Source organism: Panicum virgatum, chromosome 6N, assembly GCF_016808335.1.
Source record: "Panicum virgatum strain AP13 chromosome 6N, P.virgatum_v5, whole genome shotgun sequence".
Taxonomy (NCBI): Eukaryota; Viridiplantae; Streptophyta; class Magnoliopsida; order Poales; family Poaceae; genus Panicum; species Panicum virgatum.
The window spans coordinates 10814542-10830761 of NC_053150.1; the positions used below are offsets into that span (position 1 = coordinate 10814542).

General features: G+C 42.0%; 1 protein-coding gene across 2 annotated transcripts; it reads right to left on the minus strand.

Annotated features, from left to right (window-relative positions):
• Positions 1 to 460: 460 nt before the first annotated feature.
• On the minus strand, positions 461 to 8011 carry LOC120679077 (zinc finger CCCH domain-containing protein 43-like). Of its 2 annotated transcripts, none has more exons than XM_039960574.1 (9): positions 7317 to 8011; positions 6842 to 6925; positions 6359 to 6688; positions 5797 to 5868; positions 4156 to 4263; positions 3821 to 4030; positions 2348 to 2440; positions 1481 to 1585; positions 461 to 1373 (listed from the first exon to the last, which is right to left on the minus strand). In XM_039960574.1, the coding sequence occupies exons 1-9, from the start codon at positions 7950 to 7952 to the stop codon at positions 861 to 863; spliced, it is 2151 nt and encodes a 716-aa protein (XP_039816508.1). In that variant the 5' UTR covers positions 7953 to 8011; the 3' UTR covers positions 461 to 860. The 2 variants fall into 2 exon arrangements, with proteins under 2 accessions (XP_039816508.1, XP_039816509.1); XM_039960575.1 differs by having other exon boundaries at positions 4156 to 4260; positions 7317 to 8009.
• Positions 8012 to 16220: the final 8209 nt, after the last annotated feature.

A 16220-nucleotide genomic window follows, 5' to 3' on the forward strand; every position in this document is an offset into this window, starting at 1 on the left:
GATGCAGGCCAGCATCTTACGTGGCAGTCAACGCCAGCGTGGCGTGGTCAAAACCGCTCAACGTCGGTCAAAACAGCCTCACACCTGCCCAGGTGCTAAAAGTGAACGGTTTTGACAGTTGGGATACCGGTACTAGACGGTTTTACAGTTCAGGGTTAAAATTAGACCAACACAATAGTTGGGGGGCCAAAAGTGGACTTTTTCCTATTATAAATAAGAAAATATTTAGTCTAAAGGGCCTGTAATTTCTGGTGGTTCGCTCAGGAGCCCTTAAAATGGCAGAGCTGGCCCTGCATCCCCAAGGCTCAAACTGCCATTGAAGCCATCTATGATTATTGCAGTCAACATCGATGCAGCTGCACTCCACGAGGTGCTCGCCAAACTCGACAACGTGGACTTCTTAGAGGCACTACAAGACATGATACCTTCTATGACCATTTGATTATGTCACAAGTAGGAGTTGTTTTGTCACTTTTTATAATCTGTGACGTCTTCATGATGAAAAATGCATCGTTGCAGAAGGTCCGTGTCTAAGCACCTTCTGTGACGAAACACTTAAAAAACATCATAAACTCAGTGACAAACACATCATCGTCACAAACAACTATGACGATCCAAATTGTCATAATATCAAACCAAAAACATCACAAACTATTTGTCTATGGAGTTGCCAAGTGGCTGCTGACATGGCAAAATGACATGGCATGTGACGTGGCAGATGGTGTTCCAAGAATTTTGTGACGATTTGGTTCGTCATAGAATGAAATGACGTGGCTAGTGATGTGGCATGTGACATGACAGCTGACATAGCATGTGATGTGGCAGTTGAAGTGGCAAAAGAGTTGTGATGATTTAGTTCGTCAATCTGTCACATTGCTGTCTTCCTCCCTACTCTGAAGCAGATTGAGGCAGCAATGGTTATCATTTGAGCAGATTGAGGCAGCAATGGTTATCATTTGACGAAGGAACCCACTACAATATTGAACTGTCTTTTTCAAACTCTCAATCTGTTCTAATTGCTTTGCCATTGCTGCCTCAGATTGTTGTCCTTGGGACTTCATGATATCCTTCAACCTCTCAACCTCATGTGATTGTTTAGCCATGGTTGACTCAGATTCTTGTGCCTGCAACTTCAAGCTATCCATCTCTTGCCAAAGTTCGGCCTTTTCTTGCTTCGCCGTCTCAAGCTGAGCTTCAAGTTCTTGCACCTTTGAAGACACACCTACTCTGGTGCTTGACTTGGAGGATGACATAATGCCTACATTTTGCAAGAATTTACTTGACTGCGGCAAGACTTCGGAAATAGCATCAGTGGAAGACTTGACATCCTGTCCATCGTGTTCTGGTTCAGCAACAATTGCTTCCATATCATCCTAGCAAAATGAATAAATCTCAGTGTTGCACATTGGACTCAAGTTTAGTTTCACACTTTCACTAGGACTTTGTTGAGAATAGGGAAAACAAGGAAACAAGGACTTACAATTGCTTTCTTCACAGATTCAGTAAAGCCAATTTTGCTACTACAATGCGTCTCCTTGAACAGATCAATTGCAGTTGGCTCGGTATCTTTGTATTTATCTTGTTTCTGAAATGAAATGAACTGAATTAGTACTACCGTATAACTCATCCAATAAAGGAAGTACTTGCACCCAAACATGATAACCCTATCTGATCAAAGGATGTCTACAAATATCACATTTGAAGTAGATAAAAATTATTAAAATAGCTACTGAAACATGCATGATAGAGTGGATACAAAGTAGAAAAAGTAGACATATCATAGACAACTGTACTAATAACTGGATGCAAGGATGTGAATAATCAATCACAAATCAAGGACAATTTCCAAAGAAAATAGTTTATGTTAGCTTAGGATCTGGTTGGTCTGAAATGATAGTGTGTTTGCTCATCTTTGTCAAAACATGCTAGTTTTCTCTGAAAAAGTGCAATTCAAGTGGTTTAATGTAAAATGGAGTTTTTAACAATGTGTGTTCATGATTATTGTAGCCTACCTCATTAACAAAATAGCTTAAATTGTAGAAGAAAATTCTATTGTATAAGGTAGGAGCAAAGCTGACCTAGGCATACTTGTGTAAGATAAGAACACATCCGAAACTATGCACGGCATGTGATAGTCATCTAAAAAAATTCGACTGAAACAAAGGACACACATACACAGTGGTTATGTGCTGCAATTGATTGCTGCTTTTCTATTTTTCTTCTCTACTTAAATAAATAAGAATGGATGTCATTTTCTTTTCTTGCTGCATGATCTCTTATGAGTTTTTAGGTGGCTGGACATTTTAGAGAATTTCAATGAAGTATCTGATGGCAGGTAGTTTCTTACCACGACATAAGTTTTTGCAATGTAGCATTGAGACCCTGTCCTCTGCTGAAACTGAACCTTCTCGTGGTTAAGTTTGTTTTTGATACACTTGTCCTGTAGATCATAGAACAAAACTAAGTTGTAGGAATATTGTAGCAAGACACTTAGACACAGATCAATCTAGTTAATAGAGACAAACAGCAAGTACTAGAAATGAGGGAAGCTGATGTCAAGATCAGCCTTATGACCCAGTGGTAGAGGTGCTGAAAACGACTGGCCCAGTGTCACAATTTAGAAGTCACATGGCAAATATGTTTAGTCATGAGATGAAATTCAGTGATATCATACATTACAATGAATGTACAATGAATCTCTAGGAATCATGAATGTAACATCCCGTAATTTTTACGGAATGTTATAAACTCCAAAAATGTGGATTTTCAAAAACTTTTTGTGCGCTTGTGATATTAGCTAGAATAATCTAAGAATGTCTTCTATCTCTCCCAAAAATTCCTAGAATTTAAAACTTAAATTAAACATAAGGACTATAATGCTAGTGTGAATTATTTGGATTTAATTGGATTTATTGCACTACCTTGTTTATTTGAAAATTCGATTTTGATTTATTTTCTTTGTTTGAAATTGAGTGGAATTTAATTTGAATTCAGCCATTCAAATTAAACTCAAATCCTAACTCTAACCCACCTAACCTCCCTAACCTGGCCTGCTAACTCGGCCCTTTGCCCTGCCAGCCTGCTCCGCTCCAGCCCAACCAATGAGCACAGCCCAAACTGGCCCTAGCTACACGCTGCGCACGCAGCCCAACCCGCGCGCTCGCCTCTCGCCGGCCTGCTCTGCTCACCTCGCGCGCTGGCCCGTTACCTCGCTCCCCTGGCCCAGCTCCGCGAGCGGCCCGCACCACCGGCGCACGCCGCCCTCACCTCTTCCTCCTTGAGCCGCTACCACCGCGACCCCAGCTGTCAGCCGCTCCTTTCCCCTGTTCTTCTTCCTCTTCACGCCATCGCCTCCACCTGCTCTCGCACCGCACCTCCGCACCTTTCCCTGCTCCACGACAAGGCGCCGAACCGCCCCTTCCTCGCGCCGCGAATCCCGCCGGTACCCGCCTGCACCTTGTCGGCCACGCCACCCGCGAGCACGCTCCCGCTCCGCGTCCTCGCCCACGCATCCTGGCCCGGACGCCGAGCCGCGCCGGCCGCCCACACAACCCTAGCCCGAGGCCTATAAGACCCCGTAGCCCCCCCCCCCCCCCCAAAACCCCTAGGGTTCTTCCCTTCCCAAATCTGCTGCCGCCGCCTCCAATTGAGAGAAGAAGGCCGAAGCAGAGGAGAAGAGAAGGAGGAGGAGAAGGGAAGCACCGCGAGGAGGAGGATGCCGCCGCGAAGGGAAGTGCATGAAGCGTGTGGAACACTGGAAATGTTCAAACACACCAACCTCTCCCAATTAGATGTATGGAGTCAACTTGTAGCAAAATACCTGAGGTTTAGAGTCAAACTCAAAACAGCCTAATTGGTCATGCTTGCAGAATTGCTCTTGCTTCCCGCTTGTACCGTACGATCCTTTTTCTTCATCAATGTTGTCCCAATATTTCTCTTCACTAGCAACCTCAGGAATTTGTGCAGTTGATCGTGGATGGCGTTCACGCCTGTCTGCCAAATCATATTGATGGTATGATAGAGTATGTACCTAACAAACATGAAAACTGTTATAACATAAAAAATAGAATGATCCAATGTTATATATATACCTGATAACACATTAAAATTAGAGAGTACAAAAAAATGTTCTCCAAGAAAAGAGAAGTCTCTCACATTCGAGTCATTGTTAGGCCAGCTATAATCTTCACCATGAAGTTCCATAACAATGCATTGCTTGAGTTCCAATATGTCTTTAGATACATCAACAAGCTGTTGAGTCTTCTTATGGCACATGTAAATGTGAAAAGATATCAAATTCAGTAAAATAACTAATAATAAAGCAATGGGTTACTTAAATCGGAGAAATTCACAATTGTAACAGATGTTAATCGAATAGGAAAACATCAAGCTCCACCGTTTATGGGTATATAAGAAAAGATGAACGGTTGTGATGCATTGATCTTCTCCTTAAAGCACAATACCCACCCAATTACCATCCTTCCCCTAGGAAATCATTGGTGGGAGTTGGTCCTCTAAATTCACATTCCAGATCCCATCAAAACTCCCGTCCCCATGAAACAAACAAATATTTCTAAACTCTCACCTCTTAACTTTTAATTTCTCTCACTAATTATCCCCAACCAAACAAGCTATGATGGTAGTCGGTAGCTAGGAAATCTTGGGATCAACTGAAACCAAATCAAGACCGCTGGTTGGTAATACTCAAGCAAACTACTTAAAATTCATTATTGTTAGAAGACCTATACATAAACACAAATCCATGCCCGTGCCAATGAGGTCCGATAAGCATATCAGGCTGAATTGAGCCACGGCACTTTAGGTGGGTTTAGTTCAATTATTACACCTTTCGTTGAGTTTGATCATGATTTCCTACCAGAACTTAGTTCCCCAAATAATTTCCCACCTCTGACATGTGCAGGTTGCAATGATAATGCCACGTGCCCATCACTATACTGCGATTTGGTTAAGGCGGGTGCCTGCGTGCATTAGTGACTATCAACAACGATTGCATAACTCTATCTAGTTAATAAATCTCTCTTTTGTGAACTAAGCATAACTTAGCTGGTAAGATTTTTTGTGGTAGAACCTGCCCACCCATATTCGAATTTTAGACTCGACGCGGTGCTTGCATTTTTCTAAATTTATTTCAGGATTTAACAGCGCTATTCTTTGAGAGGCTAAAACAATCACCTCCCAAGCTTGAAATAAGCGGTACATGGGCCATGCCCCAGCCGGACAAGATTTTGTTTATTTTCAATTTTACTGCACTGCAATTTAAAAAGGAACTTGAAGGATGAATTCCACGAAACATGCTATGATAAATACTTCTATCTGTGGAAGTGAAGGTATTCAAATGTTGCTTGTTGAAACTAAGAACAGTCTCAGTGCATAGTTTTATTGCACTATTACCAAAACTGCCATAACAGCTTATTATTGGAGTGAAATGTCACTCTCAGGGGACAGTTTCATCACACAGTTTCATAAACAAACTATAGCATTTAATTCTTGAATGAAGTTATGATTAAATGTGCCATGTGAACTATGTAGTTACTGTGGACTACAATTTAATGCTATGAAACTGCCCATGAAACCCCACTGAGACTACCCTAATTTCCCGTCCCATATAGAAAATTAAGGGAACTTGAAGAATAAATTCCACACGAAATGCTATGCAAAATATGTCTCTCTGTGTGGAAGCGAAGGTATTCTAATGCCGCTTGTAGTAATTAATTTCACATGACGAAATAAGCAGCCATATAAATAGTGGTTAGATATGTAGCAAAGAGCAGATACCTCGCGCTGCTGAAGAAGTTGATCCCTAGTGTAACGGACTTGCTTAGCAGGCTCAAAATGCGAATCTGCAAGCTGCAGTGGATTATGCCAAAGTCAGCAGAGCAGAGAGGTACGAAAACCATAATTATCAGCTATTTAGCTATTGCTAAAAAAAAGATTCGATTGAACAGAATAAAAGCAGTACCCTTCCCCACACCACACGCACGCGCAAACGTTACCATGCGGTTGGATGTGAAGAGAATCCGGAGTAGATCCCCATTTCCCAATCCAACTACAATATCAGAGGAGTTGGTGCCAAAAAAAATAGTACCCCAAAAATCTTTTATCTTTCTCTTTTCCCAATAATTATTGGGTAAACCAATAATCAATTTCAACTCTCCCTAAAATACCAAATAGAGAGAGAGATGGAGCTTTTCCAAAAAGCTAATTGGATTGGAATGAAATTATTAAGGAACTGCAAAAGCAACTCCTCCAATAATTATAAAAAAAATTGAAACATTCCCATTAGCATGATATTGGAAAATACTTATTGAAAACTGCTGGAGATGTTTGTTTCATTTACCTGTTGATACCCACTCTGTTCTGGACACGAATAGACTTGACGAGGTTGGGTAGGGGAAAAGCTTTTGTCCTCCTTCCCCTTGGACGATTGTTGTAGTAGATATGATGGAACGGGGAGGTCGAGGGGAGGCGGTGCATGCCGGAGGGAAAGATCTGGGTCAGGTTTAATAATATCTCCTAGTATAGAGTAAAAATTCTGTTGAGAGGACCCTTGAGAATCCGCATTCAATTTCTCCTGCTCTGATTCTGAACGATTTGGGTGGTGAAACTTGCAGTTAGAGCCGAACTTGCAGATTCCCTTTTGCATATAGTATGAACACAGTCCTGTCCCCTGCAAAGGAAATTGCACCAGGTCCACCAAAAAGTTTGTAATTTATTAAATAAATAGCAGCAGAAAATGAACCAATACGAAGAAGCAAGTCTTATTCAACGATTAGCCTCTCCAAATTTTAGTGGACAAGGAAAATGAACCAGAATTGCTTACTGTTCGAAGTGGAAGGCCAAGGGAGTTGAGTCTCACTTCCTCAATTTCGTGGTGGTTGCACTTGCATGCTCCTGCAGGAAAATACTGAAAAATACTTGGTATTAGAATTCAGAATCAGAATCCTCTAAACAACATATATAATGTGTCGATTTGCAAAGGTAAGGAATTGACATTTTTTTCCGGAAGAACTTGAAGCTTCCAGAAAAGAGAGAAAAAAAGAATACAGGAAAGTACTAATCGGGCCTGCGCGTCACCAGTACCACCCACCATCCTTTTGAAAATATGCTAAAAAAAACCCCACCCTTTTGAAAATAAGTAAACAAATAATGGACAGAGATGCTGAATCTACAGAATTGATCGTATGCCAAATTTTAGATCAACATTTGGTATGTATAAAATGGAGCATACGTTCCACCCATGGCCCCTTGGAAATATTACGAAATGAGCTTATCATAAGAACAAAAAACGTTCCTACCACTTGCTTGCGGGAAGGATGGTTGAACCGGCAGTTCATCTCGAACTTGCAGCTCCCGAACTTGACGTAATGGGAGCAGTCAGGTTCCCCGGGCCGCCGCGGGTACTCTGCAACCTGCTGCCCCTGCTTTTCGCCGGCGCGCCATTGCCCTGCCCAAGGCTTGGGAGGGTGGTTGAACATGCATTTGGACCCGTACCTGCACCTGCCGAATTTGAGATAGTTCGAGCAGTCGGGCTCCCCGGGACGCTGCGAATGGACTACCAGCTCCGGCTCCTCTCCGGCAGCGTAATGGTCAGGTTCCCCGGGCCGCCGCGGGTACTCTGCAACCTGCTGCCCCTGCTTTTCGCCGGCGCGCCATTGCCCTGCCCAAGGCTTGGGAGGGTGGTTGAACATGCATTTGGACCCGTACCTGCACCTGCCGAATTTGAGATAGTTGGAGCAGTCGGGCTCCCCGGGACGCTGCGAATGGACTACCAGCTCCGGCTCCTCTCCGGCAGCGGCATGCCATAAAGCTTCGGTAGGCTTGGGAACTTGGCCGTCGTCTTTGCTATCCATCCCGTGTATTTGCCGCTCTCGGATGTGACGTACTCGTATTATCTGGGAATGGTTATGGAGTCTCTGGGGATATATATGCATCCTCTGCGTTTCTTGCTTAGGAGAGAAGTAGCAGTGGAGCAGAGGGAAAGTAGAGGGGACTGTGGAGACACAAACACAGTGAAACTAAAGTTCCGCATAAAGACCAGTGGAAACAAGACCCATTCCGCTGGCACGAAAAGGAAGCGCACTCCACGGTGCTGCCCCGTCACTTTCTTGGCACTCCCTCGTGTATATATTTTTTTTTTATTCCCAAGCATCGATGCATGTAGTTGATTCGGAAGCCTGCCCTTTTATATCAGCATCGCAACTTCCAATGGCATGCATCGATGCTTGAAAAGAGAGAGAGGTTCCAGCGTCCACTTTTTACTACGTTATGGACGGTCTTAAAATTTAAAAATGCCTTTCTACGAAAGATCGATGCCCAGTTTCCGCTGCCTAGTTCCTTAACGCAGAGGGAATGCTTGCTTCTTTGCATTATTGGTACGGGCTCTCTGTGCTGCCTCGGCCTCGTTGGACAATGCAAATAAAGGAGAAGGGCAAAAAAGAAGAGCACTTTGCTCCTGTGTCATGCTGCAAGGTCGGTTTGCCTGATATTTTCGCTTTTGCTGCAAAAGAGTAGGCGAGCATTGCGGGGCACAAGTTAGGTATCTCTGCATGAAAATCCAAGATTGGTAATGAACGAAGACAGCCATTAGTAACGGGCATTGCGTCCATGATTAGAGGGAACGGGCACCACGCTCGTTACCTGTGACGGTAGATATGTAACAGACCATTATGATCTCCGTTACCTATACCGCGTTACCAATGACACCATGTGTCATCCTCCATGGGCCCATTTGTCAGTTTTGGTAACGGTCATGAATAATGATGTCCGTTACCAATGTTGTAGTCATAGATAAAGGACTACACACAAAGCTCGTTACCTATGTTCCGTCAATGGTAACATCTCTGGAGTACATTACTAACAGGTTTTGAATAAGATTCGTTACATCTTACCTATCAACCCTGGTGTCCTGCTTCCTGGCTGCATCCTGAAGCCTTGCCAGGATTTGGCAGCCACACAAAACCTACAGAAATACTCCATAGCAGCACAAAAACAATATATATTTCGACAAGCACATCTATCTCATCCAACATATATCCGTTATATTTAACAAGTCACAACTATCCTGCTAAAAAAACAAGTCATAGCTATCTCATCCAGCACAAGTTTCAGACATGTCACAATTTAGAAGAAGTTTTCAACAAGTCACAAATTTACAAGACAACAAATTTAAAATGTATCCCATCTCAAACTGGACCATTACATATGCAACTCGCCATCCGGGTGCACGATTTCCTTCATGATGAACTCGCATATCATCTTCCGAATCTAACATAGTGATTGTTTTGTAATCAGGCCTGGGGGAGATTTCAAATCCTGCATTATACCACGCTTGAAATAAATACATTAGCATTTCAAATATGACATAGTGATTATACTTACATATTGATTTTTGTATGTTTTGGTGTCATATGCCAGGTCCATTGCATTACGTGCAACGAAGAATCCACGTGTTGGGGTAGCTAGAGATGAAACCCAAAAGAAATAAGGATAAGAGAAACACAAAAAGGGCACAAGGCAGAATGTAGAGTTAGGGGTAAACAGAAAAAGAAACAAAGGTCACGGTTCAAGTAGGTTGATTGCTAGTCTCCAAGTGCTCCTATCCATAGCTAATTCCTTGGAGATATTCCACTTCTTAAGGTCTCTCTTAACCGACTCGTCCCAAGTCAGTTTAGGTCGACCTCTACCTCTTTTTACATTATCGACCCACTTTAGAACCCCACTATGCACCGGCGCCATAGGAGGCCTCCGTTGGACATGTCCAAACCATCTCAACCGATGTTGAATCAATTCCTCCTCAATTAGTACCACCCGACCCTATCCCGAATATTTTCGTTCCGGACTCTATCTCTTCTTGTGAGCCCAAAAAACCAACGCAACATATGCATCTCTGCTACACTCAATTGTTGGACATGTCGCCTTTCTGTAGGCCAACATTCAACATTCAGCACCGTATAACATCGCCGGGTGAATCGCCATCCTATAAAACTTATCTTTTAGCTTTTGTGGCACCCTCTTGTCATAGTGGACGCCAGAAGCTTGACGCCATTTCAACCAACCGGCTGAAATTCTATGCCTAATATCTTTAGATATTTTTCTAGCGAAAATGAAAATGTTAGTACTTTGCGATACTTGGTTTTAATAATTATTGAATCTCTAGTATGAGCTGACGTAAAATGTGAAGCACCTCATCAAGCTAAGATCCAGGGCGTCAAGGTTGAAGAGGTCATACATATCATTCAAACCAATAAAAAACGTCTAGTCTTCATTTGTGCCAAATTGGGATGCATCTAAGTTGGCAATGATAAATTGAGCACCACCTGCACTTATGGATATGTAGTGCTCATACAAGGCCTTATATGCCAGTCTCGTTGCTGTTAGTTCCTAATCCGATAGCATGAGTTCCCCATGCTTGTATTTAACAATGGTCTGAGTCCATGCGGAGACAACTGTTTGCTTCTTGGCAATCTAGGTGTAGGCGCCCTTTTTGGAGTCACCTTGGTGGTCACATCCTTGGGTGAGGCAACCTTGGTAGGCACATCCTTGGTGGACACATCCTTAGGTGAGACAACCTCGGTGGATACATCAATGGTTGGCATATCATTGGTGGGCGCACCGTGATCCTAGTCGATTGCAGGTGCAGACATACTGCAAATTGACTAGGAGCAGGTAGGTGACTTGCACGCATTACAAGAACATGGAGGTGGACCCGAAGATGCGGCGGAGTTAGGGCTCGTTCAGTTATGAACCGGATTCAATCCGGCCCGGAATAATAAATATAATAAGAGACTAGTGATAGATACAACAAGAGACTAGAATTTATTCCGGGTCGAAAATTAATTGTACACATGATAGGTGCAACATGAGACCGGGAGTCAATCCATGAGTCGAGAGGTGCGGAATCAATCCCGGTATCTTGTTGTGCCTATTATGTGTCTATTTTATTGCAATTAGTTTTTGACTCGAATAAATCCTAGTCTTTTATTGTATCTATCACTAGTCTCTTATTATATTTATTATTCCAGGTTGGATTGAATATGGTTCATAACCGAACGAGCTCTTAGGAGGCTTAGACCTAAGTGGTATAAGGATCCTCGTCCATTGCCACTATCCTTTAATAGACGACTTCACCAAGTGATGTGATCTCATCTTCAACTAGGATAGACAACTTAATATGCCTCGCATTGGGTCACACATAAGTGACTTGCACCACTGCCACTACTACAGAAACGATTTCCAAGGACGCCTCGCTTTTTTTCCAGAGGCGGGTGCAAATGTACCCCGCTCCAGCAACAGGAGCTGGGTACTATAGCATTTCGCCCGGCCCTGGAAATGCATCTTCAGAGGCGGGTGACGGCACCACCCGCCCCTATTTTCAGGGGCGGGTGGTGCCGCCACCCGCCCCTAAAGATCGGATTTCTAGGGGCGGCCGGTGGCATCAGCCGCCCCTGGAAAACCATTTCTAGGGGCGGCTGGTAATGCCACCCGCCCCTGAAAAGCGTCATAAATATCTGGGAGCGTCCCTTCTTCCTCCTCCCGACAGAACAGTGCTCTCTCGGGGGAGGTGCTGTCCGAAAATTCCATGCATCATAAATAGGGGAGGGAAGGTTTTAAACTCGATTTTCTTGAAGTTGGAGGCTCTAGGAGGTAAGTAGCACCTAATTCTATGTTTTTTCTAAGATTTTGGGTTAATTTTAATGCTCAAATTGTGCTCTCATTCCTCTAGCTAGATGTAGATCTAAATTAGGTGGATTTAACATTTAAGCCATGAATTGCTTTAATTTTTGGATAAATCTACGCTATTTTAGTTGGAGCACATGATTAGGTAATTATTTGGGCCCAATCTTTAAGTTTTAGCCTCATTTAGAAGTAAACATATTTCCAAAAATATAGACGAGAGAGAAAATGATATGATTTCCCTCATATATTTATACACATGCAAGATATTGTTTTCCATCCTATGTTTTCACAAGAATTATTATTTCCCTTGTTTTAAATTATGTGAAATACGAAAGAATAACAAAATACTTTTAGAAAACGCAAGCCTTTAAACCTAGGATTAACCCTTGTTCAAAGTTTTATTATATCGGATGACATAGTGAATTGACTTTTTCCAATATTTGCGCTTCTGTGTAGATTTACTTGGCATATATTTCACAAATTATTTAAGAGCTTGTTTTAATTCGTTTGAATCATGTATTATTTTTCTATTGTTGGTGTTTAGAGATGGATAGAACTTGGATGTACAAAGCATGAAGGACGAATGCATATTTCCGCGGAGAAGTTGATAAATTCATTCAAGCTGCGGAAAACCATGCAATAATTGAGAAGACACAGATGATACATTGCCCATGCAGAACCTGCAAAAATTTGAGAGTATTCAGCGACACAACTATAATTAGATCGCATGTGTTGATTAGTGGTTTTGTAGACAACTACATAATCTGGAATAAACATGGTGAAGAAGAACAAACTCAGAGAGAGAATTCAATCGATGAAATAATGCAAGAGCCCAAGTTTAATATATTGTTTGATGATTTTGATGATACTGGCTGTGAGGATGAAGGTGTTGGTGATGATTATTTTGATGGTGTCGACGGGAGTCCCATCGATCTTGGCAGTGATAATGATAGCGATGAACTTGATGATGGTGATTTTCTGAGCCAGTTGTTGCGTCACACTAAAGCGGAGCTGTTGGTTGGTAGTGCAATGGGGTTAGAAAACTTCAAGACGGTGAAGAAATCAGCAAAGGAAAATATATATGTGCAGTCTAAAGGATGTCCGAAGCACGGGACCATTCTTCGTTTTGTACTTGAGCTGTTGACTCTAAAGGCTAAGCACAGCTGGTCAGATAGTAGTTTCAATGATCTCCCGGGTATGTTGGCCTGGTTGCTTCCGAAGCCAAATAAAGTGTATGTGAACACATATCGAGCAAAAAAGCTTGTCAGCCCGTTCACAATGGGTGTGGAAAGAATTCATGCATGCCCAAATCATTGTATTTTGTATCGTGGGGATGCTTTCAAAGACTTGGACAAATGCCATGTATGTTTTGCAAATAGGTACAAAAACAATGCTGGTTATTGTGGCAGCGATAATCAAGGTCCAGGAGACAGGAACGAAAGGAAGAGGAAGGGTGCAGCGAATAGTGTTGCAGAGGCACCAGATACTACTTTAGGCATCTCTGAGAAGCAGAGGCGAATTCCGGCGATGGTTATGTGGTACCTCCCGGTTGCCGACCGCCTAAGACGTTTCTTCTCCAACCCAAAGGATACTGAGCTGATGCACTGGTGGGATTCAGATAAGCGCAAATTCATGTTGCACTTAGATAGAAGACTTAACAAATTCATAGCCTACATTACATAGCGACAGAATACATGTTGCAAAAGTTCAATTGCATGCCTATTACATCATCTAAGGAATATTATTCCGAAGCAATAGGTACTAAACATAGTTAACATCACCAATCTTGTAGCCCAGGACATCGTCAATGAAAATCAATGCACGGATAAGTGTGCTATCCTTTGCTTCGCTTCTATGAGGAAGTGCTTTGCCATAGACAGTGAACATTGGTTTCGCAGTAGGATCTGGCATAGTTCAAAATTTAAAAGAACTCTGGTAGAGACCTTCCCTTGTATATACTGGTCCCTCCTCAGTCAAACAATAACCCAACTGCTCCACGGCTTGACATAAAATTTCTTCTAAGCTCATTGCCGTAAAGGTGTTACCAAATATATCCTGCAATGGAGATGGAATGCACATATCATTAACTGCTTTGCGCAATCATAAAAACTATCATTAACTGCTTTGCGCAATCAAAAAAACTATCATAATATCTTGTTGATTCTATTGAAGTGCTTTGATTTTGAACCATGACAAATCTGGAATCAGATAACCATAATTCTGAAGTTTCAAAAGGCAGGCTTCTATGGCTCTTCTTTCATAAGTCATCTGAACTGGTGATTCTTTCCCACTAGCCACTATTTGAATCAAAGTACCTGCATCTTGTCTTGATGGTATATTGAAAGAGATTGTTATTTTCTTGAATTATTGGCGTTCTGTGGTTACCACCTGAAGAGGTGAACCACCTAGGTGTTGTAGAACCTCAGTAAGTCATTTAAATATATTGATACGCTGCATTAGAGACAATGTAACATTAGTAAATATTTTTATTAATCAGATCAAATATTGTGGGTCGTAGACAAAAGATGATTCTTACTATGCTTGGAGCTGAACTGTTCTGTTGAGAACATCGCCTTGGTCTAGTCCTGTTGACTCTGCTGAAAGTGATGCTAGGATTATGAGCCTGGGGCGGGTCGTAATCCTGATGCCGTATACCATGACCAAAGCCACCACTTGCCATATGTCTTCCTAGAAATATGTGTATTTATTGAAAATGCACCAATATATACATCATTAGAGTGAAAATATGGAAAACATAAAATAATAGGGTTTCACTACCTCTTTATAGTGTCTCCAATATATACAAAATTATATAAACATCAATATATACATGAGTTCATTCATTAAAAACACAACACCCATTCACTTAATTTACAAACTAAAATTATTAAATTACTATAAATCACATTTTGTAAAATTAAAATGCAACAAAATTACTGTATATATACATCAATATATATGCATCAATATATATACATCAATATATAAATCACTAACTAAATTACTAAATCACTAAATAAGTGTGTTTGCATTGGAATGTAAAGAATGAAACAAAAAACAAATCAATACATACCTGCCTGGTCGATGGTGGCGTGGGGAGGCGCGGGAGGTGAAGGCGGCGCGCACGCACGGGGAGGTGGCGGCGACGTGCACGCGCGCGAAGGTGGCGGTGGTGGTGCGCGAAGCAGGGAGGAAAGCACGGCGCCGTCGAGATCAAGTTCTGGTGCGAGTGGTGGCGTGTGGTGGCATCACCCGCCCCTACAAATAGTTACTAGGGCCGGGTGGTGGAGTCAACTGCCCCTACAAAAATTTACTAGGGGCGGGTGACGCCACCACCCGCCCCTGAAAATAGGCTTCTAGGGGCGGGTGGTGGCGTCACCCGCCCCTAGTAATATTTTTTAATTTACTTCATTAAAATCATTTAATTCCAGAAAAATAGCAAAATATATCCAAAAAACTTGAAAATTTAACCCTATCATTGTTATGACAAGAGGAACAAGAAAAAAAATATGAATATTGTATCCCAGTGTAAATTTTACTTGAGGGTGTGAAAATGTTAAAGTATAGGCTTATGTTATAGCATGACATCCATACATTGTGATTTACCCACTATTAACGATAAATAAATGCTGAAATATTGTTCTCATATTTTTCTCTTGTTCTATTGGTCACAATAACGCTAGGATTAAATTTTCACATTTTTTTATCTATTTTGGTATTTATTCTGGATATAAAACACTTGGAAGGATATTTTAAAAAATATTAATAGGGGCAGGTGGTAGGAATACCCGCCCCTACAAAAGTGTTTGTAAGGGCAGGTAATTTTTTCACCCACCCCTACAAAAGAATTTATCAGGGCAGGTGAAATGAAGACCCGCCCCTACTATTAATTTTCAATTTTCATCAGAAAAATTAATCAATTCAAAAAAATAGCAAAACATATCCAAACAAATTGAAAATTTAACCCTATCATTGTTATGACAAGTAGAATAACAAAAAAATATGAAAATTGTATCCCAGATTATATTTTTCTTGGGGGTGTGAAAATCTCAAAGAATTGGTTTATGTTATAGTAGTGAGAGCCCTATATTGTGATTTGTACACTATGAACTACAATACTTTCTCAAAATATTGTTTCCATATTTTTCTATTGTTCTATTTGTGTCAATAATAGTAGGGTTAAATTTACAAATTTTTTGGACGACATTTGATACTTGTTTGCATATATAACAAATTTCCGAATATTTGGAAAATAATTTCCAGGGGCGGGTGGTGATGTCACCCGCCTCTGGAAATCGTTCCCCTATATAATACAGCGGCCAGCCCAGGACTTAGACACTTTCGCGGACTGAGCAAGGGGACGTCGCCAGGCTGCCAAATTTCACCGCCGCCGTCCTTCTCCGCCCGCGCCACCGCTGTCCTTCTCCGCCCGCGCTGCCACCGTCCTTTCCTCTCCGCGACCCACACTGGTGCTCGAGCTCCCTGCCGCCGGTCCACAGCTCGAGCTCCCCTGCGGCCTGAGC

What these genes read in the sequence shown, in the direction of transcription:
- LOC120679077 (XM_039960574.1), bottom strand. Translation starts at nt 7,952, where the DNA reads ATGCATATATATCCCCAGAGACTCCATAACCATTCCCAGATAATACGA. An exon ending in AACAGAGTGGGTATCAACAG is followed by an intron (nt 5,869 to 6,358) that starts GTAAATGAAACA and finishes AATCCACTGCAG; the next exon opens with CTTGCAGATTCGCATTTTGA. An exon ending in AGTTTGACTCTAAACCTCAG is followed by an intron (nt 2,441 to 3,820) that starts GTATTTTGCTAC and finishes TATGATCTACAG; the next exon opens with GACAAGTGTATCAAAAACAA.